Source organism: Perissodus microlepis, chromosome 18 (genome assembly GCF_051167445.1).
Source record: "Perissodus microlepis isolate ML-2025 ecotype Zambia chromosome 18, ASM5116744v1, whole genome shotgun sequence".
Lineage (NCBI taxonomy): Eukaryota > Metazoa > Chordata > Actinopteri > Cichliformes > Cichlidae > Perissodus > Perissodus microlepis.
In genome coordinates, this window is record NC_140478.1 from 13,490,183 (window position 1) to 13,515,312 (window position 25,130).

General features: G+C 41.8%; 4 protein-coding genes and 1 long non-coding RNA gene across 10 annotated transcripts in view; 1 reads left to right on the forward strand and 4 right to left on the reverse strand.

The window, feature by feature from the left end:
• Nucleotides 1-890: 890 nt before the first annotated feature.
• LOC146367481 (RNA-binding protein MEX3B) lies at nucleotides 891-5,658 on the reverse strand. Of its 2 annotated transcripts, none has more exons than XM_084911890.1 (4): nucleotides 5,245-5,658; nucleotides 4,148-4,712; nucleotides 2,225-2,466; nucleotides 891-2,124 (listed from the first exon to the last, which is right to left on the reverse strand). In XM_084911890.1, exons 2-4 carry the CDS (start codon nucleotides 4,647-4,649, stop codon nucleotides 907-909), a joined length of 1,962 nt encoding a protein of 653 aa, XP_084768016.1. In that variant the 5' UTR covers nucleotides 4,650-4,712; nucleotides 5,245-5,658; the 3' UTR covers nucleotides 891-906. The 2 variants fall into 2 exon arrangements, with proteins under 2 accessions (XP_084768016.1, XP_084768015.1); XM_084911889.1 differs by having other exon boundaries at nucleotides 4,148-4,715.
• On the forward strand, nucleotides 5,443-6,830 carry LOC146367482 (uncharacterized). The gene is made up of 2 exons (XR_014797549.1): nucleotides 5,443-5,533; nucleotides 5,649-6,830. It is a non-coding gene; the product is annotated as an uncharacterized LOC146367482 (long non-coding RNA).
• Nucleotides 6,618-14,491, reverse strand: mbd3a (methyl-CpG binding domain protein 3a). The gene is made up of 7 exons (XM_084911899.1): nucleotides 14,247-14,491; nucleotides 12,339-12,495; nucleotides 10,784-10,921; nucleotides 10,523-10,613; nucleotides 10,251-10,428; nucleotides 7,413-7,559; nucleotides 6,618-7,297 (listed from the first exon to the last, which is right to left on the reverse strand). Exons 1-6 carry the CDS (start codon nucleotides 14,258-14,260, stop codon nucleotides 7,418-7,420), a joined length of 720 nt encoding a protein of 239 aa, XP_084768025.1. The 5' UTR covers nucleotides 14,261-14,491; the 3' UTR covers nucleotides 6,618-7,297; nucleotides 7,413-7,417.
• A 601-nt stretch (nucleotides 14,492-15,092) lies between these two features.
• On the reverse strand, nucleotides 15,093-18,454 carry uqcr11 (ubiquinol-cytochrome c reductase, complex III subunit XI). The gene is made up of 3 exons (XM_084911900.1): nucleotides 18,316-18,454; nucleotides 17,527-17,657; nucleotides 15,093-15,453 (listed from the first exon to the last, which is right to left on the reverse strand). The coding sequence occupies exons 1-2, from the start codon at nucleotides 18,363-18,365 to the stop codon at nucleotides 17,537-17,539; spliced, it is 171 nt and encodes a 56-aa protein (XP_084768026.1). The 5' UTR covers nucleotides 18,366-18,454; the 3' UTR covers nucleotides 15,093-15,453; nucleotides 17,527-17,536.
• Nucleotides 18,455-20,618: 2,164 nt separating this feature from the next.
• The window catches only part of tcf3a (transcription factor 3a), a 28,159-nt gene continuing 23,647 nt past the window's right edge, over nucleotides 20,619-25,130 (reverse strand). For 3 of the 5 annotated variants that reach the window (XM_084911894.1, XM_084911891.1, XM_084911892.1), the window contains 3 exons: nucleotides 24,442-24,683; nucleotides 23,869-24,015; nucleotides 20,619-23,054 (listed from right to left, as the gene is read on the reverse strand). In XM_084911894.1, the coding sequence (XP_084768020.1) occupies nucleotides 23,876-24,015; nucleotides 24,442-24,683 (382 nt within the window). In that variant the 3' untranslated portion in view covers nucleotides 20,619-23,054; nucleotides 23,869-23,875. The remainder of the gene's footprint in view (nucleotides 23,055-23,868; nucleotides 24,016-24,441; nucleotides 24,684-25,130) is intronic. The other 2 variants (XM_084911895.1, XM_084911893.1) reach the window with 2 other exon arrangements.

The following is a 25,130-nucleotide window of genomic DNA, read 5'->3' on the forward strand; positions in this document are numbered from 1 at the left end:
GAAAATTAATGTGAATCAATGCGACAGCCACATTTGAAATGTGGGGCAGACTCATCCAACATGAATTCACTCAAGAGATGTCTATTAATAACATTCATTTGGCTTACTTACTGATGGCTATTCTTTTGTGGCAAAGAGAAACTGGAATTGATCCTTAAGAGGTCCCTTGGGTTTATTGTTCTTCTAGGTGCCTGACAACACGGCGATCTTTAAAATAAAAACAGAGAGAAAAGTCCCAAACTTACAGAAAAAAGAGGAACCTTGCCACTTCGTGCCACAAACAACAGCATGAGTGAGAACAAAGGACAAAGGGATTTGTTGGAAACGGGCGGTGCCCTGTTGAGAACAGTAAAATTAGGGAGTAGAAAAGTGCAGGCCTCGTTGACAGCTTCATTGAAAAATATCTGTTAAGTACAAAAGTGTCAAAAAGAAAGGCTGTGAGACAGAGAGAGAGCGAGAGAGAGAGCGAGAGAGAGCAGGCAGAGATCTGAAGAAGAAGCCAGAATGAAGAAATGTTGAGACAGACCAGCAGGCAGCCGCAAGGGCCGCTCTGGGTCAAAAAGAAGGCCTGAAGAGAGATAAGACACTAGTTTCCTTCCGTTAAGTTCAACACCAAGAGACTGGCTGAGCTCCAACTGTCTACAGACCAGTTTCAATTAACTTCACTCTGAAAATAAGTCACTATTAATTATTATCATCATCATTTATCGACAGTTACCAGCAATAAATCAGCATCCTTATAGTATCGTCATCTCTATTAATGCATTTATTATGGTCCATCATGTGTGTGAAGGTTATTATTGTGACTCCTTCCATTGTCTCTGCCGCAGCTGGTGCCCCACTTGGGACCGTTCCCCTCCCATCCCACATTTTACCCCCCCCCCCCCCCCCCCTTTGCCCGGGTCATTACGAGAAGATGCGGATGCACTGTGTGGTAGGAGTGTGACAGACGGGGCATTCTGGCTCTGTTGATTGGCAGATCTGCCCAGCGCACTCCATGCAGAACAAGTTGTGGCCGCAGGGCACCAGGGCTGCCGTCACCTCGCTCTCGAAACACACGAAGCAGTCCCTGTTGACCCCGGGGCTGACCCCAACCAGAGCCGCAACCCCGGAGCCAGAGCTGCCTTTCAGTCGGCTCAAAATCCCAGAGGTGAGACCCACGCCGCTGCCGCCTCCCTCTGAGTCGGTAGGCGACCCACCGGGGAGGGAGGAGGCCGAGCAGGAGGAGTAACCGGTCGATGAGCCGCCGGAGCTGGAGCTCGATGCTCCGGAGAAGGAGCCGCCGCCTGCGTTGCCAGACTGCAGCCAGGAGAGAGTGCTGAGGGGGTCGCTTTGAGCACGACGGGCAAGCGGGTGATCCAGTGGGGGGACCACGCCTGTGTCCTGAGGCAGAGTCGGGGACAATCGTGGAGTGATGGCGCCAGCGCTGACGCCGCTGCTATTGCGACGCAGAGGCTGCTGCTGAGAGGAGCTGCCCGTCTTATTGCCCGATCCGCTGTTGACGAAAGGCGCCCAGATGTTGGAAGCACTGAACTCGAAGCCCAGCTCGTCTGACGAAGGCAGTCCTGGGGTGGAGTCGCCCCCAAAAGTGAATCCCCCAGCGCTGCTGGAGCCTGTGCTAAAAGGGCTAGTGGGACTGCCTCCCTCGGTGGCCTTCCGGGCGGTGCTGAAGCTGTCTGCGCTCATCCCGCCATTGTGCGTGTGATAGGGAACCGATGAGGACATCTTCCTGCCGGACGAGTGGTGTACGGACATGGAAAGAGCAGAAGGTGGGGATGTTGGAGGAGGAGGGGGGGCAGAATGGTGGCTAGTTGCCCTGGACCACAAAGTCGCCCCCAGTCCCCCACTCAGGGAGCCAAGGCCTTCAAGACTGACATCAGTGCCATTAGTGTGGAAGTCATTGTCTCCCTGGAGGTCTACAAAGGTTCCAGTTCTCAGGGTGATGTGAGTCTCGATCTCCTCTCTCGCTCTGTCCACGTTCTCTGGCATCCCAGTCACCTCGAACACGGGGTCTTTTTCTCGACTCGGTGTCACGATGTAGGTGTGAGTCTGCTGCTGGATGCGCTTGATTGTTGCCCCTTTTGGTCCAACAACTAAACCGACTACTCTGTACGGCACTCTAACCTGGATCAGGGATAAAATAAAAGGATATTTTAGCTGATTCTCAAGCAAAACAAGACAAAAAGCAAAAACATGACCCAGCACCACAGCAGGGCTACTGCACCTGTATAGTGGTCTGTCCAGGTAGGTTTGGTGGTCCGGGAAGGGAGCCGCCTCCTCCACCCCCTCCAGCTTTGCAGCGGGACGCCCTGATCATAGAGAAGTGCTCTGCTGCAGACACAATTTCACGCTTGGCCATCTCCACATCCTCCCTGCGTCCCGTCACGATAAACACAGGATCCTCGCCTCGCACCGGAGTCTTTATGTAGGTGTTTGTTTTGGCACGCAGGGCCTTGATCTTACAACCTGGAAGATTCAGAAGCACACAATCAACTGCAATGTTCTTTTTGTTTGTTTTATTAGTTGATCTGATTTTGCTGACAATTATGAATGCTTCACTTTGTAAAGTTTCTAAAATTGAGTTGCTCTCACTAATATGAATGGGCTATATTAGGCAGAGCACAAATTTCAGCCTAAATTTCAAAGCCTGACATCAAAAATATTTTTGTAATACGCCCGGTAGCACTTTGGTGTAGTAATTTACACATTTGCCATAAAATATCCATCTATCCATTCTTTTCCGCTTATCCTTATTGGGTCGTGGAGGGACTGGAGCTTATCCCAGCTACCATAGGGTGAGAGGCAGGGTACACCCTGGACAGATCGCCAGTCTGTCACAAGGATAAATAAAGTAATTTCCTCTGTTCGGTCCCAGGAGGAGACAAATCCTTTTGAGTTGTGTCAGGAAGGGTAAAATGTGTAAAGGTCTACCACATCAAATATGCATATCTGCCCGCTGTGGTGACCCTTTGTGAAAAAGGAAGGAGCTGAAAGTAGCATTTCTACAACATGATTATATTAGTATAAACTCAGACTTACTCTGGCATCAGAAGCCAAAAAACACGCTTCAGTAAAAAATGAGAAGCATTTTCCTGACATAATCCACACCCCACAACAGTGGTGTATGCTCCACAGTCAGAGAGCCACCAAACTACACAAAGTGTACCTAATTAACCGGCAACTACAGCATAAATGAAAAATAATCAGCCATTCCTTTATCATCAGCTCAAACTGAGGTAGTGCTGATCATTTTATGAAACAGGCAGTAAAGCCAGCAGGTCTTCATGAAGCTCTCCACATTAAATCAGTGCTGCACTGCATGCCTCCTCCCAGCAGCAGCATCCACACTGCGCTCTGTGTCTTTAAATGCGGACGCTTCATTCTCGGCGGCCAATAGGACGCACGGAGCGTGATGTCATTCTGGGAAGCAGAAAGCATGGCTTTTTCAAACAAAGAGAACAATGCTGTAACGTTAGCGCGAGCGCAACGGGAAAAACAAACCCACGGCGTGACTAAATTTAAAGTGTAGGACACATCCGAATAGAAATCATAATTAAAGAAATCATCTCGAGTAGAAACGTAGCGGCAAGCAGCAGCAGCGGCAGACTGAGCTGGGTGCAGGGCGTAACACCGCCCAGTCCCGTGTTTGTGCGTCTGCTGCTGCCCCGTTTCAGCCTCACATCTGCTCTGAGAAGCAAATATAACAAAAGCACAAACGCATGTATGAGGTGAAGGTGTGAGTTCAGTGCCGCCTGTGATCTGCGGTACGAAGAAAATCTACACATTTCGCGATATTTCCTTTGTTTGGTGCAGGCTGCTAGACATGTCCAGACTCCCGACAATCTGCCGCTTTGTCTGACCCTCTCCCCTCCCCCTCCCTTCCCACTCAGCCACGCTCACTCCCTCACCCTCTGTCAGAGCATTGTCTAATTGCTGATTTAAAAAAAAAAAAAAAACAAACAAAAATCACAAATACTACAGCGGCATTTCATTTCAGTGGAGTATCCGCATTATGCTGCCACTGAAGAGCAGGAGAGGGAAGTGCAGCCCGACCACAACATCAAGCTCAGACAGCTGAAGTTCACAGACCCAGCTCACCAGGCAGTCACCCAAACAAAGAACAAGCTGCTCAACGGCACAGCCTTACCTTGTCTGCCCACTATCTCAGCCACATGCTCGGAGCTGGGGACGGGCACACACTCGGTCATGTTGACACTTCTTTTCCTGCTGCAGAGGACGGAGTTTGGTTCCCCGTGGAGCATGGCGTGGGAGCCGGCCATGTGGTACCCCCCTGAGCCATAGTACTCCGGGGATGGAGAGCAGGACGTCGGAGAGTCCCGAGACCCGCTGGGATGGTCCAGCATTTGTAGATCCACGAACCCCCCTCCACTCACACCGTTGCAATTCTCGGGTCCCGGACCCTGGGTCCCATCCAGGCTGTCCACAAGCCCGCTGCTTCCGCCGCCCCCACAGTCCACCTTCTCCATGGCCATCAGTGACAGCTGGTCCAGGGCGAAGCGGAGCGCCTCTTGGTGGTCCTCCTCCCGGGACTCCTGATCCGTTTCCCTGGACAGACCGACCCCGTTGTGTTGGCTGCTGATCACCACGTCGTGGTCCATAATCTCGGGGTGAAATAAAGGGCTAGGCATAGTCTCTCCGTGGATCTCACATCAGATCACGGATGCCTGTTTTGTTGGGAGTCCGCTCACCCTCTGCTGAAATTCAAAGAAAACAACAATAAAAATAAAAGGTTTTTCCATGTCTTCTATTAAAACACACAAAATACGAGTGTAACAGAGCACCGTGGAGCCCCAGATCACCCAACAATAACAACACGCATTAACAGTATTGATTTGAGCGCCTTTGCTTTGTCTGTTGTTGCTGTTTGTCTGACAACTGAGCTCATCCAGGAGGTTGACTGTTTTGCCCGTCCTCACAACCACATACAGTATATTCCCGAGCCTTTTCGGTGCCGACTCCAGCCGGTCCGGTGTGTGCTGACCGAATTTAAACGTAAATTTAAAAACAATAAACAGATAAATGAGCTGTTGTTAGCTCCAAGAATCAAAAGCTAGCAGGCTAGCTCCACACAGTCGGCACTCAGTCACGTTGTCGACCTCTTTGTTTGAGAGCGCCGCGGTTAGCTGCTTTAGCTCTGTTCTGACAGTCGAACTTGTGTTCACATTCACAGACTGCCGTGTTATTTTTTAAAATTAAATACGTGCGGAAACCACAAGAACTTACTTTATCTACGTTTTGTCGATGAAGTCCTCTCTTCACTCGTAGCCCAGTTCTTTAGGGAAAGACGTGGAGCAGACTGAAGGAGGAGACCTGTGCTGTGCTGTGCAGCGCTATGAGCTAGCGGTTCGGCTAACTAGCAAACCGAAAGGGGGGCGTTTGAGGAGAAGAAGAAAAAAACGTTTAAAACCGAAAAGAGGGCACTGTTGTTTTTCCTCCTCCAGGAGATTTCCACAGGAGTGTCACTGCCTCTTCATTTCTCCCAGCGTCAGGGAGAGCTCAACTGAAGTCCAAGGTTAGTGGTTACCTTTTAGTTTTTAAAAAAAAAAAAAAAAAACAGTGATTCTCGGCTTTCTGCTGCTGCTCTTGCCTGCCTGACCCCGGTCGGTCCGCCGCCTTTGTCTCGCCAGGCGCACGCCGCTCCGTCTCCCGCACACGGCACTGACGTCACCCGCGACACAACAATGAGTTCAAAGGCCACATGAAGCAAGGGGAGAGCATCAACGCACAGCAGTCTGGGCTACTGTCACCCCCGCCGGGTCTGTCAGAGCACTATTTCACTCTCCTCTTCCGTGGAGGTTTTTGTAGCGTAACTATTAAGGCACTGATATACGTTTTAAAAAAATGTGACCACGGTTGGGTGTGTTCATCATGGCTACCAATGAGGTGTTTGGGGTGGTCCAACAGCATCACTGAGCGATGCTCATGCACTAGTAGTTGCTTTTAAGATATTTGTTAAAAAAAAACCCAAACTCATAAACGCGCCACAGGGTTGTTCTAGGGGTTTCGATTGAAGTTATTTTTATATAAGCGCATACATGTTTAAAAAAACCACATCGGCATGCTTCCTTGTATACCTTTAGTCAGAGGCACAAAGATGAAATTTATTATTAATGCTGACTGATTTATCTTATTTAAGGATGAAGGGTTACATGGGTGTAGAGATCCCTCCACTGCCAACACAGACAAAAGGAATATACTAATTTATTACCCCCCTCCCTTTCTTCATCGATATAAAGAAACTATTTCCGAATGTTAGGCTGTCTTTTGATTCATGGTCTGTCTGAAAGGTTATACAGGAAGGACTCAGAGTAGAGCCAGCTGAGGTGGTCAGCATTTGACCAGCATGCCTCCTAGGTGAGGTGGGAGAAGGATTTGCTAGAGGGATTGTATCCCCTGGATGGCTTGGTATCCCCTCTGAAGAGCTGGAGGAGGTGGCTGGGGATGGGTGGTGTGGGTGTCTTTGCTTACACTGCTCTCCTATGACCTGGATGGATACGGTTTAATAAAATTTGTCCCGTGGGGACATTAAAGTGATACCTACAAAAAACGAACTTTAACAGACACTAAATACAAACAAACATACAAAAGGACACATATAAGAAAAATGCCTTTATTTGACAGAAAACAGTACATCAGCAGTGTGTTTGTATGATCTGAGGGAACGCACCTTTTACTGAAATGCAATAGTAGTTGTTCAAAGAATAGTGAAAATACAAATACCATGGCTTCATGTTCAAAGCTATGTAAACTCAAATTATTGTGACCAAAAAAAAAAAAGTTTGAACCGTGAAACTGTAATCATCACCATCCAGAGCCATGTAAAAATACTGCTGCATTTCTATGCTTTCAAACATGACATGCTAACTTACAGTGTCAGTAAAACATAAAAAGCAATAGCAGGAAATAAAAACACTTCTTAAAACCAATTAAAATGTAACACACACAGAGATCAGTCGTGTACATAAAGGTCTGCGTTTTCAACACTGAGCTTAAACAGCTGTTAACTAAACATAACACTGCATTGTGTAGAGCACCATAACCAGCTGCCGGACTTTAGTAGAGGTAAAAATGAAAACTCAGAGCACCCTTACAGGATTATAAGGTCATATGTTTAAAAAACAAAAAAATTAAAGACCACAGTCTTTGTTTAGGTTAGGAAAAAAATCTGCAGAATGTCTGCATATAAAGTCTGCTTCAGTTTAACTGCATACAAACCTTCATGGAGCCGTTAATTCGAGCATTGAAAAGACTTTACCAGCAAATGTCTCAAACAAGTCTGTGGGAGAGATAGAGGAGAGTTACTTGTTTAGGAATATACTGTAGGTCATATTAAATGCAATTAACCATGAGAAATTCGGCCATACTGTAGTGATTACTGCCTTTCTGTGTACCTTGGCTATAACTCCTCCTTCTCCACCTGCTCACCCTTCACCTCTGCTTCTACGTCTGCAGCGGTGTCTTTTATATGAGCCAGCATATCAGCCATAAGGGCTTCTTCGAGCCGCCTCCTCACATTCTGCACCAGGTCCTCCTGCTTCCTGAGGGGCACAGACAAGAACACATAATTTCATTAATGACATAACGTCTTTCACGACTTGAAAAAAGTTTCAGGGAAGGAAAAGTGCAAATCATTTGATGTCCACCAAAGAGCCGCACACTACACCTCAGCCCACCACGTGACCTTAGAGGGAGGCTGATTTTTATTTATTTATTTTTGCTCACTCCAGAAAATAATTTCATTTTCAGACCCAAAATAAGCAATAAAAAAATAAATAAATTCAATTCCCAGAGACATGAAGCTTGATAACTGTAGATGATACATCCAACACATGAACACAGAAGAAATGTGCATCTCCTCTGTGGAGATTAAGTCTGTTTTTATGACTTATACATGGAGACGTGTGCTCTAAATTTTAATATGAACACTTCAGTCTAGAAAACTTTGCACATCATTACAATAACTAAAAATGATAACATGTTTTGGGAAATTAACGTCACCGGTGAAGGAGGATAGTATGTATGTATGTATGTATATATGCACACTCAATAACAGGGCAAATCTTTGATACGATCTCAGACACACATTTATGTCTGTGAACACAGCGGCTTCAGAGCCGTTGTCTTCAAACTGTATGCGATTGAGGGGCAGCCAATCAGCAGACAGGTGGCATAAAGCAGCGGTCCCCAACCTTTTTTGCGCCACGGACCGGTTTATGCCCGATAATATTTTCACGGACCGGCCTTTAAGGTGTCGCGGATAAATACAACAAAATAAAACTAGTACCGGTACCGAAAAAAAGAAGATTTATTCATAACACACGTGAAAAGACCCAGGAAAACCGAGTTAACGATAAAAACGATAACAAAATAACGCTGAAAACCGATAAAAACCATACATTTCACACCTGAGCCTCAACTCTCGCGGCCCGGTACCAAACGACTCACGGACCGGTACCGGTCCGAGGCCCGGGGGTTGGGGACCGCTGGCATAAAGTGAGGGTGGCCTTCATGGAAGAAGAGGTAAAACAGCTGACTCATGCACTCAAGTCATGCAAATCTACTTTAGCAGAGTCCAAGAATAAAAGTCAGAATAACAGGTTCCCATTAAATATACAAAGAAATAGCCCTGTTCTCTATTGTTGTTTCTCACCTGGCGTCATACACACATCACTCGAGAGCTGTCTGACATACAGCTGACCTGCATTTGTCCATCACTTCCATTATAACTACTACGGCAGCAAGTACCAGAGACCAAACCAATGACAGGGAGGTTTCTGCCTGCTGGCTGAGTAACACACATTTTCTCCTAGTGACAAGTGGTTGCCAGGTGGTCACAGACTGGTCTCAAGGCCTGTGTGACTGGGTCCTTAGTCACTTTATCCTACATTGTGACCATGATTGTCACACGTCCAAAATGATAGATAAGTTAACGTCACATGGTTAATGGTCACGTTTCAAAAAAAGAAAAACCACATATCTGCATTTTATCTTGCTTTTCGCTAAATGGACTGAGGCTGATGTGCTGTTCTCACCATGTGAACAATGACCCATAAAAAGACACCGTAGTTCAATTTGGTATAAGAATATAAATGCGAAGTATGACTCATTACAAAGCCATAAAAGAGAAGCAGAACACAAAGTAAATCTCAAGATTGAACTTTTGAACACAGTGAATTTAGTTTGTTTTTCTAACATTTATATAATAATGTGCCTGAACTGAAGGTCAAATAGCAAAATAATAATGGTGACTTGTGATACAACTGTCCCAAGTTTTCAGTGTGTAACACTTGTTCTCAGTATGAAATGTCCTTGGTTCAGAACGCTCCGAGAGTCAAACATCTACTGTCCTGCAATAAAAATAAAGTGCGCTGGTTTTGGCAGTGCACAAGTTTTTTATCATCAGCTGTAGCATGCTAGCTGGAGCTTCAGTAAATAGGTACAAAGTGCTGATTCACTATATGTTGAGCCTGAATTTAAAGCTGTATTCTTGTGTCACTGGAATAGAAAACTTCTGTGCTCACAGGTTAAGTGACCGGCTACCAGCTTATACTAAATGTGAATACCAAGACCAGTTGCATTTGTCTGCTGACAGCTCTGACAAAGCTTTTTCAGACAAGATATTGATGTCCTCAGTGACATTACTGTGCCATTTTAAAGCCTATTTAATGGTTTTATTATTGGAGTCCAGTGTGTGAACCCAGCAAGGGCCCCTTGTGTGGCGTTTTTCCCTTCAAGAGCTCAGCTCCCCAGGTTAATGATGCGTTCTTCACAGAAACAAGAGATTCTTAATCTGAAGTTTCACTTCCTGATTAAATAATAATAATGATAATGTTGTCTGAGGCTTTAAGGCCCTTTTTCATTTTATTTCTTACTTTAAACTGGTCACAAGCCTTTGCCTTTTGACAATATACGCCTTAAAGCCATCTTCACACAGGAAGTGATTTGTAACGACCACAGAAAGTCTGGGACATTCAGCAAACAACTACAAGCACAAGAAAAAAAAAAAAAAAAAGATGACAAACAAAAGAAACCCCCAGTAGTGACGCAAACTGGGCGGGTTGCAGGATAAACTTCTCTAAATTTCGAGGTGAGTGATGGAAGCAACAACCTATGAGTGTGAAGAGTACTGTGGATTTGTCAATACATGGTGGTCAGTTTTGGTTTCTAGACCGCTCCGAGAATAAATTGATTACATGAGCTCTTTTGTGTTAAATATGAAAGTATCTCACCTAATATCATCATCAGTCACTACAAAGGCTTTGCAGAGAGGCTGCGCAGTGTTGAGCCAGACTCCTGGATTTTTCTCCACCGCTGCAGTGAGCTGTCCAGTGATGGGCGCCGGGCTGGTGTGCAGGGCACTGGCGATCGCAGAGAGCAGCGTTTTGTCTGAACATGCAGGCCCCACCCCTAAGGAGAGAAAATCAGGTGGTATGGGTCAACCTGGTAGAATTATTTCTGTTTGAATTATATGTGACGGATAAGTTTTAAAGGTTAACCTCACCCTGCAAGCCTTTGGGGAGATCCATCGTTTTGACCAGCTCTTCTGCTATATCGAATGCATTTAACCCGCTCAACTTCCTCTCCCAGAACAGCTAAAGAGTGAAGCAAAGAGGAAGATACCTTTTGTGTATTTTAGGCACAGTGTTTCCAAAACTGAACATCTCAGTCACTCTCTCACACACACACACATAAAAAAAATTAAATTACCATTAGAAAAACAAACAAACAAACACTTGACACACCTTTTCTGCTTCTGACTTACTTGTTTTGGTTGTTCCACAGCCTTCTGGGGGTCCGTCTTCACCTTGTTGTTGGGGTGATTTGTTACTTTGGTCACTGGCTGTTTGAAGATGGAAGCTGTCTGTCGAACTGGCAGCGTTGTGTTTAAATCAGGCTTAGCCTTTAAGAGAGAACCGTAAGTTAGTTTTCTACTATATGAACAGATTTTTTTTAATGACACTTTTAAAAAGAGCCACTTTTAAAGCCAACACAGTTATCCTACTGCTTTATTTTTACTGCTGTCAGTCCTGTATAGCAGTGGCTGCTGCATCCCGTATTTAATTGTGAAGAGGCTATAAAAACATTACAAGGCAATGGAATGACTACTATGACACAATGTGGCATGAAAACAAAAACGCAGTAAATAGCTACAAGGAAAACACCTATATGTCAGCTTAACAGCAGACATAAAAGGTTGTAATGATGTTAATTTTACAACATTTACCACTTGTACAGTCAACGGTCAATCATAAAACCTCATCTCTGGGGGAGGTTTACTGGTGAAGGACACAACAATGTACTCTATAGCAACTATGAAGTAACGACAGGTTTCAAATGTCAAGAGGTAATAATCTACCATCCAAATATCATGTGCAAATTGGATATTTCAGGTTGGATATTCCAGGTTGAAGACTCACTTATTCTCAGCTGCATTTAAATAAAGCACCAAATCCGCACTTAAGCTTAAATTTCGAAACTTACATTTTAACTACTGATTTTATCTACTGTTCTGATTTTATCTGTTTTGTTTGTTTGTTTGCTTGTTTTAATCAATTTTAAATCATGCTTTTTATTTGTTTTTGTTCCTAATGTCTCTGTAAAGCACTTTGAATCACCTTGTTGTTGAATTGTGCTATACAAATAAACTTGCCTTGCCTAGGAATCTAAAGTTTCAATTCATGAGAGAAAAACTTCCTTACGTAGGTAGGTTACGATCTCAGACACACATTTATGTCTGTGAACACAGCGGCTTCAGAGCCGTTGTCTTCAAACTGTATGCGATTGAGGGGCAGCCAATCAGCAGACAGGTGGCATAAAGCAGCGGTCCCCAACCTTTTTTGCGCCACGGACCGGTTTATGCCCGACAATATTTTCACGGACCGGCCTTTAAGGTGTCGCGGATAAATACAACAAAATAAAACTAGTACCGGTACCGAAAAAAAGATTTATTCATAACACACGTGAAAAGACCCAGGAAAACCGAGTTAACGATAAAAACGATAACAAAGTAACGCTGAAAACTGATAAAAAACCCTGAAAACCACACATTTCACACCTGAGCCTCAACTGTCGCGGCCCGGTACCAAACGACTCACGGACTGTACTTGAGATTATTTATATATTTTTGCATTTAAGAAATTTTTTTCTTCCAAAAATGACATTTTTATATGGCATATGCAAATAGAATCAAAGGGTTTAGTTGTTATTCTGTTTTTTGGACAGATGTATGCAGTTAAACTAAATATGAAGAAGTACAACTTAAACTTACAGGTATACATTTTTAAGCCTCATAAACACCAGAGACCAAACTGTCTTACCCTTATTTGATGGCTGATGTCATAGAGATGGTTGTGCCTGCTGCGCTGCCCTTTGATCAGGAGTGGCTGTTCGCCCCGGGAGTGGCCAGCATTCACATCAGCGTGAGGGCTGCCGCGGAATATCTGCGGCTTGTTGAGAATACGCTTAACAGGTAGACTAGAAAGAAAAACAGAAAAACCATCAAAACAAGCGTCCACCAGGGATCAGCAGTATTTAAGATACATCAGTTGTGCTTATAGCAGGTACAATTCTTTAAGATAAAACAACAACTACTTTAATATTTATCCCACAAGCTCAGAAAGTCCTGTGTGAGAGCAGCCCAAACATTAAACCCAACATATAACAAAATAGCTTAAATAAAGTAAAATAGTTAGATAAATAAAACATGTCAAAATTAAAGTCGGTGTAAAAAAAAAAAAAAAAAAAAAAATCCACAAAAGCAGGAAATGAAATGAAATGAAAATAAGTCAGATAAAAAACACTCAATGAATTCTACTGTATCCATAATGCAATAAAGACTTCATTATATACAAGAATAAAAACAGGCGCTTGCCCATTACTAACTGATTCCTGATCAAAGGAAAAAAGTCTGAATACACAGTTCTTCTGCATCAACACAGCTGTTTTTTATAATCACATTTGAACGCTATGTAGAAACAAAGTTAGAACAAAAAATTGCATTTAACTCAGGCGGGTCATTGGATTCATTCCACTATTTTTAACTGGGATGTCCAAGAGTTTAGTACTCCACAGACACTCTCAGTTACTTTTTTGAATAAGTTTTTTGACAGAGCCACTCTTCGAAATGGTATCTGGGGCCACCCCAGTAGATGCGTTTTGTTTTTTGTTAGCATGAAAATTGTGAAGGAGGGCATAAACGTAGCTGTGCATTTAGCTTAATTTGACTTACTACATTGGCACTGTTAAACTTGCACTTATTTTTCTTAAGACAATTGTGTAATCATGACCGGAGTACAAATGAATGATTTGTTAAATGTGCATTTACACTCCTTTACACTAAACGAAAGTGAAACGATTTGTGTGTCTTTTTTAAAATAGGTTATCAGATATTAGTGACCATCTGCCAAAAACTGACTACTGATATTTAAACTGTTCCAAATTCCTCATGAAATCTCTCATTAATGACATCGAGCCATTTTGATCCAGAAAGTACTTAGGGGTTTTGTACAACCTTCTCAAGAGGCCTGGTCAAAAGGGAATCAGAAATTGCAACACATCTAACAAAACAGCTCTAAAATATAAATTAAGTAAACACTGAGTAGCCACAATAACGTAGACTCATATAGCCTATAACCCCAAATACACAATGACATAAAAAGATATTTTCAAAGAAATATTATAAAATAACTTGTCGAGCACGGGACCCCAACAGGTGTGCTGACAACAAGTCAAGAGACGTCATTCAGGCACCTCTGTAGCCCACCCTGTGGTTAAAAGCGGTCTGACCAGCAGTAGCTGATAATATCCACGTGGTTGTTTTTGTTTGACCGTCTCTAACTGAAGCGTGTCTGAAGCGTACTCATGGTGAGCCCCACGTGAAGTTTGGAGCGCTCGTGCTGCTGTAGCTGTGACGGGCCTGCGCACTGCAAGTCAAGCGTGTGTAAACAATGAAACTTAGCTAGCTAATCAAGCTAGCAGCACCGGGACGTCAAAGTCGTAGCAAATAGCGTGTCAATTGTTGCTTGAAGCTGCAGTATTTTAAACCAAACGAACTCAACCCGCTTTAAAGTCAACTTTTAGCTACAAAAGTAATGCTGCAAATAAATAAATTAAACCTCCCCAGATACTGATGAGCGTTTCTAAAGTGCCCCACGGATGTATGCAGGCGTGCGTGCATTTCCTCGTTATTACAATAACTCACTCGGTCAAACATGACAAAGTCCTACCTTTTTCTTTCCATGGTCCCGGCTGTCTCAATATTTCTGCCCCTAATTTTTGCTAATAAACGACAAAAACTTCACTACCTTATTAATATTACCACAGGCATGAATTTTGTCTGCTAGCTGTCTGTCTCAGCTCGAGATCTTGCAGATCTCGAGTGCAGATCACTCCGCCGTATTAGTAACTTATGCGTCACACGCTGTAAAGTAGTCCGAAAGTAAAGCTCGCGCAGGTCTCACGTGGGCTTTGTCATAGGCGGAAAGTAACTATGACAGAGTTTTGACACTGTAACGTTTTCATTGTGTTCATAATTGTACTCAAAACTGCATTTATGGGAAAACATGTTACTTAATTGTAAAATGATATTTGTTTTTGTTCTGGATAAACGGTCTGTATTTAAAGTCTAATGACACAATACAATAATGCAATTACACTAGTTTGATGCTGTAACAGGTAGGCCAGCTAGATTAAAATCCAAGTTTAACAGGCTTTATTTATTTATTTATTTGTTAAACTGTTACCTACACATTAATAAATTTTTCTATTCACTTTGTTAAGAATTGATTTCCTTGACCAGTATTTTCTACTACACCACGTTTTGTAAAAGGAGATGGAAAAAGTTTAGAAACCTTTTTTTTTTTTTTAATTACCCAGCTGTTAATAAAATTATTAAGTGCCTTGATATTTTATAGCTTTTTAACAAAAGAGTGAAACTGTCAGTACTTTTCATTGTGACCAGTTATGAGGATGAGTAAGAGGGGCTGTTTTTAAATTTGCTTCATGCACATTTACACATTTAACTTCAGCAGGAACACAAGCAAAAGTAAATAAATCCATAAACAGCCATAATATAGGAGAAATCACACATACTTTACTTCTCACAAAAAATCAAGAATCAAATTTGACCCACAGAGCACAGATGATTACAATAAATACACGTCCTTAATCTGAACAGGGAAAGAAACCAAATGCACGTTTAAATCGTGACTGTTTTCCTCTTCGTCTGTTCATATTTTTACTGGCAGAAGAACGCTGAAATGCCAAACCCAAGGATCATTTCATTGGACGTTGGTAGTGAACAGTTCAATGCTGAATGAGCTGGAGGGTGAGAATGATGGTCTCTGGTGGCCTGCCATGCAGTGGAAGGTCCTGGCTGCAGCAGTCCGTGGTCTCTCTGTAGGTCCTTGTGTAAAAACAAAAAACAGCGCTGACCTGAGGAGGAGGAAGGTACATGTGTTATAATGTGTTCAAGAAATTATCAAAGCTGGATGCTGAGGGCAAGCGGAAAAGAAAAACTTAATGGAATATTAAAGCATTTTTGTTTATTAACTGTAATTTTTTTCTCATTTGAAACCGTCATTCAAAATTGAATCAACATCAACTGAATGAACCAATTCAAAGTTAATGCCTATGAGTTTTAAATTTCCAGTGGTCACAGTCTTTTCATTAGAAGCTGCCAAATACAGTCTCAAACAGGCCACTTTCCTTAATTCTGGTCTTGTGTCCTCTCTGAACTGTCCAGTTTCATTTAAGTTATTAATTTATTTATCCCAAACATCTGCAGATTACTATGTTAAAGCAACCAAACCTTTAAGGACAACAAGATACAATATGACAAAAACCACATACAAAAACAAACTGGAAAGAAAAATAAAATATATCAATGAGTATGTCACCACAATTGTCAATACTTTCTTTTAGCAAGCTGATGAAATGTGCCCCTGTTTTTCCAGAGCTGTAGTAAATACAATTCATGCTAAAGCCCTTTAATTTGATCAGACCAGAAAGTCTTTTTATGACTAGGGTTTTGCAGTGACTGAGCATAATGAGCTCCTAAATTTGTTCATTGCCTTTCTGAATGTCTGCTTTGTAACTGAGAAATAAATGAAACCAAAAGATCGCCTGGCAGCTTTGTGTCAGATGACATCTCACATTTAGTAATCACATTTTCAATCTTCACATTATTACGACAAGCACTTACAGAGCTCATCATGACAAACCGCTTCATTGTTTCCTTCCTATCAGTTGAAGACTTTTCAATCTCAGCTCCGACTCCGGACATTTGTTTCGGAAATCACAGTATGTCTGCTTGTTTGTTTTTGATATTAATGTAGTGTCCCATTCTGTTCGGTTGAGTCATGCGGTTCAGGCAATACTTATTAAAGAATCTATTTGGGAAACGGGGGGCTAATACTCCACCCAGTGATGCTTTTACCTCTGGATTGAGGCATGACTGTTACCATTATATAGACAGCCTGTGTGCTGGGTCAGTAAACAGGAAAAACATATATATCTATGCCCAACAAACATGTAATATTGTAGGTTTTTCTTGGCTCACAATTTGATTTTGGGGAGTGAGTATTCATGATTGGTCTGTATGCATTGGAAGAAATGAGTCTGTGTTTCACTTGACTCAAAATTGTTCGCTTGAAGACCTCAGTATGCTGAAAGACTCGACTTTTGGCCCCAACAAACCCGTGACTGTGGTACTGTGACTTGTTTTCTTTAAAGTCACATACATCCCTCTGTAGACTGGACATCCACAATGTCAAGAAAATTACTGAAAACCAAAGCTAGACTTGAGCAGTTTGAATTATCCCAAAAGATGTTAAGAATAATTATTAAAAAACAAAAAACAATAAAATATTTCTGAATGTGTTTGTTTTGAGCATCACGCACGTGTGCTGCCTGTTAGAGATAGCTGAAAACATTTAGTGTTACACAATGCCACACATGAGAAATGTGATTCTTGCCTGTTCAAACAAGTTTAAAGTCAACATAGAAGTAAAACTGGTACTGAGTAGCCTGATCAGTTATTTTTGCAACAAGCTGCATATTACGTTGCAGAATTAGACAGAACTTCTCTGAATTTCAGGAGTGGGACAACCCCCCCCCCCCCCCCCCATATACACACACACACACCCTTTATGTTCTATCACTATATATGCTTCATGATAAGCTGTTTGTTCTCATTTTCATGCAGCTATGTCAACTTCACATAAAGGACTCCCCGTTGGTTTATGGGCCGCTGGTCATCGCTAACAAACCAATTATATATTCACTACAATTTGTAAAGTCTTTGGAACTATCATCACTGACTCTGGGGATGCCTGGTCCTCACTGAAGTCTCAAGCCTAGATCTACCTTTACGCCACCTGTCATTTTGTTAAGCACTGTCAGTCCAACTTAGGATGTGGGTCCTGCTTGTTAAATGATTATTTATTATTCAACGGTGCATGATAATCTCCCGAATGACTGTTTCACGCTGCCATTCTTTGGACTAACCTGACACATGTTAGTCATCGTTCTTGAATTTGCCGTTGATATAGGGGACATAATCCAAAACCAAACGCCAGTCTGTGACGTACACTAGGGCTACACCTCCAGTTGTTCCCCATACTGCCATAGTTGGGAGCCTGTGGAGAGAAGACAGTGAAAATTTGTCCGTTGTCTTTCTATTAATTTCAGCATCGATTGATGAAACTGAAGAGAGAAATACATTTTTATTGGGTAAAACCAAATATTCATTTTAGTGGTTTCGGTTATTAGAAGAAGACAAAAGGGTTGATGCCTTTTTATCTGCTGAAGCTATAAACATGCTGGAAAATGATGTAAGTAACTAACCCCCCCCCCAAATAAATCTGTTGCACCTGCTTCTGTTTGGTAAAATATGCCAGAGCATTTTACTTTTATCTGTTTAGGAGAGGGGATCCTGTACCTTAATCCAGTTGGGATAAAGTTTAATGCAGCCTTTGCAGCAGATTTATTAAGAACATTAAAAACCTTCGCCCGAGATCACATGGTTTAATCTCTTAGCTCGATGTATTTAAAAAAGCGATTCCCAATCTCCTCTGTGAACAGGCAGAGTTAATAACGAAAAGATAGCTCACACTCGCTTTAATACATAAAAATCATAACATCTTCAACAGATAGTCTAAAGTCAGCATGTCCCTACGACTATGACCTCAGTTGGGCTAACGGCTAATGCTAGCTAAGGACACATCGAGGTTCTTTTAAGCACAGGTCCGATTTCTTTCCACTTTTTCTCACAGGCGCGACGTAAAAACTTCTTACCATGACTTGGCAATGGCAACATATTTCTGACCGATTACTTTACCGATCATTTTGGCTGAATTTTGTGCTCCTTACGCAGGACGTGCCACTTTAAAAGATTGGAAGCACTTCCGAGTTTCTCGGCAGCCTAGTGCGCAAGCGCAAGAGGTACTTCCGCTTACTTAAGAAATAAAAGCCTTTAATAATTAAAGACAAAGACATTTTTGACGCGCTTGTAAGCACCTAAAAAAATAGTAACGATTTTATGTGGCAAATCTATAAAACATCGTAATGTTTCATCAAATGAGTCCTGTTTCAATTACAAAATCATTTTTGACGTTTTTTATATGGCGCTTGCAACGAAAAGTGTTTTTTTTTTTTTTTTTTTTTTTTAAATCGTGCATTGTACCAAGTTGCACAGAAAAAAATCAGGGGCAAGGCAGCAATCCAGCATAGCACCTGTATTGTTTTTCTTGACTTCTGTCACAAGTTGCCGTGTAATTTTTGAGAGGACAGTGACGGATTTTATGGACACAGCTGACAGCGCATGTATGCACCCTAGTGGACTGAGAAACAAGTACTGCATCTGGTTTCAGGTGTTACTGTGCTTTTAAATGTTTTCAAATTTCACAGATGAGAAGCGTGTGTATATAAGATTTTTTTGAATTCATTAGTTTAAGGTGTAAGGTTTTTAGTGAAGTACGGGGGTATTGCTTGCAAATGTGAAGCACGTGTGGAGACTTACCTGGCTCTGTGTAGGGGCCAGAGAAAACAAAATGTGTGTGCTCAGATCTGGTTCCCAGACTGGTTTGATTTTTCCAGCTCAAAAATAAAATATACACGCTGCATTCAGTTAGGGCCATACTTTGTTGAACATAGACAATTTATTTTGCCACCACAGTATATTTTAAATAAAAAAAAATCAATATAATAATCAATAAATCAATATAAAGTTTAAGAATTACAGCCATTTGTATACAAAGTCCCCATTACAGAGGCTAAAAAGTAATGGGAAAATTGGCTGATGAGCAGTTTCATGGGTGGGTGAGGCCTGTTCCCTTATTTCACAACAAACGATGCAGATGTGATATCTGAAACCGATTCTAAGTGTTGAATTTGCATAATCTGCATTATTTAAATTTGCATTCAATAGATTTTCACTGTCGTTTTAAACACGAGGGCCACAGACATGTCAGTGGAAGTGAAGGAGGCCATCATTAGACTGAAAGAACAAAATAAATCTATCAGGAGACGTAAAATCAGCAATTTGGTTCTTTAAAAGAAGAAATGCACTGGGTCAGTTCAGCAACACTAAAAAAACCCTGCAAGACCACAGAAGACAACTGAGGATGAAACCAAGTTTAACGTGTACCCACATGATCTGTCCCAAATGGTGGAGGCACCATCATGGCATGACCATCTATGGTTGCCAGTGATACTGGGTCACTGGTGTTTACTGATGATGTGACTGCTGATAGAAGCAGCAGGATGAATTATAAAGTGTACTCACTGTAAAGATTGCTGCAAAACTAATTGGGCAGTGCAAACAGATAATGACCCAAAAGGAAACTACAAAAGCAATGGCCAAGTCAGTCACTTGACCTCAACCCAACAGTGCATCCGCTTCAGTTACTGAGGACTAAACAGAAGTCAGAGAGTCCAACAAACAAGTACTAACAGTGTCTGGAGGAATGGAGGAAACAGCATTTGGTGAAGCCTATTTGTACTCGACTTCAGGCAGATATTCACTAACTCCAAGCATTAAAAACCTGACAACTTACATTACGAGTTTTGTGTTGTCCAGTTAATATGGAGGCTCTTAAAATTGGGCACTCCAACTCCTAAACAATTAATGCAAATGTTTTATTAAAGCCCTTCAGCCCAGCTGAAAATCAGGACTTCAGCTATCATTGCATTTAAAATTAAATATTATATTAAATATTTTGGTGCACAGAAGCAAAACTGCAAAAAAAAAATTTCTTTATCCAACAAATTCTGGACCCAACTGTACACATGCACGCCTGAACTGCAGGGACATTAAGAATGAAGGTTCGTGTGGACGTCTCAGGCAGTCACAGATTCAGGATTTGTAATGACAGAAAATGTGCTGATGTTAAAACCTTGTGAGCAGATAAACTGAATGTTAAAAGTGCAGCAATTATAGCTGACATAACAGATTTTTATAAAGATGTATAAAAATGCAGCAGATAATTTTTTTTTACATCTTTAAACATGGCTGGAAAACATTTGAGTAGATCAAACAGATCCTGATTCACCCAGGTAATGCAGTATATTCAAAAACCAAGACACTAAAAAGGGGAAGGTTTTGTTAATAAAAATGGCACATTTATTGCTACATTACTGTTATATACACAACAGTTCTCAATATCTACTTTATATATAAAAAAATAGGAAACTGGAGGCACTTTGAGGACATAGCCTACATAGATGTTGTCCTCAAACATGAGTGAAGACAGATCTATAGCAGGTCATCTGTTGTGGTGGACAGAAAGGGTCAGGTGCATGTGTTTGATACAGATTTACTGCATCTTTCATGTAAAGAAATCAAAGTGTTCAGTAGCAATAAACCACATCACAAACACACACACATGTTATTGTAGAGGGAAAAAGACCAGAGTGAGTGGCAAAGAAAATGATATTTGGGGGCTTCTCCACAGGCCAACTTTGTGAAATAATGACAAATACTGTTACAAATCAGTATCAGCTTGCAATGATAAAGCTGATAAGGACATATCATACAGCTGTACATATGTATCAATGCACATGCCAGTTCAGAACAAAATCATAAGTAAAATTCTGAACACAAAAGGCAAGAAGTACAGTTTTCAGCATCAACGTTGTAGACCAGATAAGTCATCTTACATCTCATGAGACATACGCACACACACAGAAGCTGGTCACAGAGAGTGACTCTTCATTTAGGTGTTTGAGACACTGACCGGTTTTGCTGAAGTGCATATGCTTTTATACATCTCTTATTATTTAAGGGGGGGAAAAAAAGGTATAACCTACAAATCCTTAAATGCAACATTATCCACCGTGTAGCAGAGACATATTCAGGCACTGGTGAGAAACCAATATCAAAACTCCCACAGTCAGGAAAATGACCAAGGCCACCCTTTTTTATTTTTTTATGCTTCATATTAATATGAAACAGCAAATTTTGTTGCAGATTGTGCAGACCGCCCCTTCTGCACCTTCTTCAGAAACTAATCAACAGGCTCATCAAAGAGTCTGACATCAGGGAAAGCAGAAGGGGGTAAGCTAAAGAAAAAACCCATTAAATTTCATTTTAAGAGAAACTGTCAAACAGCAGAACAATCAAACTACAAATGGCCTGACAGGTTTGTGTTCAAAGAGTTAAAAAAAATAAAATAAAATAAAAAATTAGAGTCACAACATGTGATGTTGCAGCCATTTCTAATATTTTTTTTACCCCCCACATCTGGCACTAAAGAAAACACCTCACTTTGTTCCTGGAATCTAAACGGGGTCATCTTACACTCAAAACAATTTAAACAAACAAAAACATTTTAAATGATACAAACAAAACTCTTACAACTATCATACAGAGTAAAAAAAAAACAACAATGACAAATCAGTTCTACAAGAGGAAGATCCTTATAACAGGCTCTGCAATTGTTCAGAAGGGGAAAAAACAAAACACCAAACACTGAGTAACCAAAACAAGTCAGTCAGTGGCAATAAATTCTCCAAAAGGTGGCAGTAACACTCATGATCCCTTTAAATACTCAGTTATTTCTGTCTTCTAGCAAAATGTAATATACCACAACACAAACTGTTCTGAGACTTGTGTTAAGTAAGGTTTACGTGCTGTAACAGCATCTTTATATACGATTGGATGTTGGCAGGCTGATGCGGCTGAACCTGAGAAGGATGCTCAAGTCCTCACGGGCGGACAGGGGTTGGCGTGTCGGTGTGCATGTTTGATTCAACAGCACTGTGGGTTCTGCACAGAGTCACGTGTTTGTCTCTTCTAGTCTTTCCATTCCATTTGCATGGCAGTGACAGTAACAGATGTGTAGGACTTTCAGGTCGGCTCCACACTTAAAGAGCAAACATGAACCCAGTGCGAGTGTGCGACGCCTTCTCAGCCGCTTTAATAAATGTAGGAAATACAGCCCGGATTACCAGCATGGCAAAAAGAGCAGTCAGCTTCCACTGGCAGGTGTAAGCTGCCTCTTCAATTAAGTCAAGAGAATATTTATTATTTTCATCAACACTATGCATAAAGCCCACTTCTGGTGTAATTAAACAGATAAATCCACCCTTTTTTCTTGTGAAGAATGTAAGACCTCCTTTTTTCTGATGGGAATGGCGATAATGATCCATCAATACAAATCCTAACTTTGCTCTCATGAGCAATTGATCCGAACGCTTCATTTGATCCAAACAAGTTTTGCTCCCAAAGCATAAAGAAATTTTTTAAATGTCTTACAAAACCACGATGATCATAAGAATGTCCTTATGTCCAGTTTCCACTCTCTTTAAACCAGTGCCCTCAGTTCAACGTGTTTCTGTGTGGAGATCAGTAAATCTTCTTCGCTTTTTGTATCAGTGTGCTTGTTATTCTTGGATTCATCGTCAGGAATGTGGCCACCTGCTTAGTCAGTAATGAGGTGTGTGCGTGTGTTTTCCAACAGTCGATTAACACGCTGAGATCCATGACTATGAAATATTAAGGCCACTTGTTCTTAGGGCTGTACAATCGACAGGAACTAGAAGAGAAAAGAAGAAAGAAAATTTGCTTCTTCTACAAACTGAAATAAGCACCGAAAACAAACAACATATAAGACGGAAGAACAAGATGTTCTCACTGTAGGTCAGGGGTGTCAAACATAAGGTTTGGGGGACAGAATGAGCCTGGTAAAGACTCCAAACTGGCCCACTGGATGGCTTTGGATATTTATAAAGAAAGCCATAGATGTTTGGACTTAAAAATGTATTTTTACAAGTTTTACATCTTTTCCTGTGGATAAAGACCTCCACCATGGCCATTCATAACATATCAAATTAAGTAACAGATACACAACTAAATAACAAAGAAGTTCCTTTTTTCCCAATTCTGTGAATTTACAAAGATTCTGTTTTATATGTCTTGATGTATTCTCAATCATCCAGGAAAGTAAATCTCCAAAAGTTGAATCTGTTCATCTGGACGTAGCGTTTTGTGGGAGAAACGTTTCGTCGCTCATCCAAGTGACTTCTTCAGGAGACTGAAACGTTTCTCCCACAAAACGCTACGTCCAGATGAACAGATTCAACTTTTGGAGATTCTGTATTATAATTACAGGACATGTTAAGCAAGTGAGCCACACATTTCTACACATGTCCCTCTTATAATTTATGCCCAAACAGTCATGCTGACAGATTATTCTTATGTTAAGACATCTCAGGGATTGAATGTGTAGTTAAACTTCTTTCCACTAACAGAAAGGGGAGTTTTGTTGGTCCGGTCCACATCAAATAAGTCAGCTGTATGTGGGCCACAGTGTAAAATGAGTTTGACATCCACGTAGTCTGCAAACTCACCTAAGAGTTACATATGGCTCACAGAGTTGTGTCCATCTCCCCCTACAGCTGGGTGACCCCCACTAAGCTGCATCTGGGGGTCCACACAGGACACTTTCTCCTCCTCCCTCCTCTTGAGGCAGGCAGCCTTTGGGTTCAAATTACGCTCTTGAATAAAAATTTAAAAAAGATGTATTCATTAAAAACACACAAAACTGGACTTGTTAAGCTTAGAGAAATCCTTACAGATCATACACAGCAGAGTTATGAACATACAAATGGTTTATTACAGAAGAGGGATATAAAAGAGAAAAGCAAGACGTGAGAATGGAAAGTATGGCAGAAGCTGCAGGTGTCTGGCAGAAAAGCAGGGATTTACTTCCTCAGATGCTCTCCCTTTCTCTCCCCCCCCCCTTAAAAAAAAAAACAACAACACGCATGCGATAAAGGCAAAGAGAAAACTGCAATTTACACTTTCAGCAGGAACAGAAGAGAATGTCCTTTGGGTGACTACCTAGCGACTTATGTCCAGCTATGTTTGAGAGATGGCTGGCTGCCTGTTGGAATCAGATTGTTCTGAATTGGCTGACCTACCTCGCACCTGCTTCTCCAGACCCAGTATGACCTGGACAGCCTGTTGCAGGATGACCAGCTTGGTCTGGGCCTTGTCGCTCTGCAGGTGGACCTGACACATCCTGCCCAGCTCTCTGAAGGCTTCGTTTATGTCACGAACACGCACTCTCTCCCTAGCGTTGTTAGCAAGGCGGCGCTCACGCTCCCTCTGCTCCTTCTCCTCAGCAGTCAGGTTCTCATCGGTCACCGAGACAAGGCTGCAGCTGGGAGGACAGGTGGGGGGTTGGAGGGGCTGGTTAACAAACCCAAATCACAACCCTCACTGAACCTAGGCAAGGTGGTCTCACTAAAATTCCAGTTAGACTGGTTTTAAAAAAAATTTAAGCTAATTTCCTGTTACCAGGAAAAATTTGACGCACTAACTGCAAACTCCCACAAAGAGACCAATTAAACGTCCAATGAAGATCTCAGCGGAGCTGTACTGCAGGAGTGTGCGCGCATGGGCACATAAAATCTGCTTGAGTTAAAATCACTTAAGGTTTTAGGTTGAAGACTCAACACTCAGGGACTTCAAGCCTGAACTGGATCAAAATGCAACAGCTGACCAGCATCACCAGTTTTTAGGGTGTTTTTAGGGTACCTAATCACCAAAAAAAAGCTTTCGGTCATTTGGGTCCAGGGTGGAAGTTGAGGGGATTATTGTGACTGTC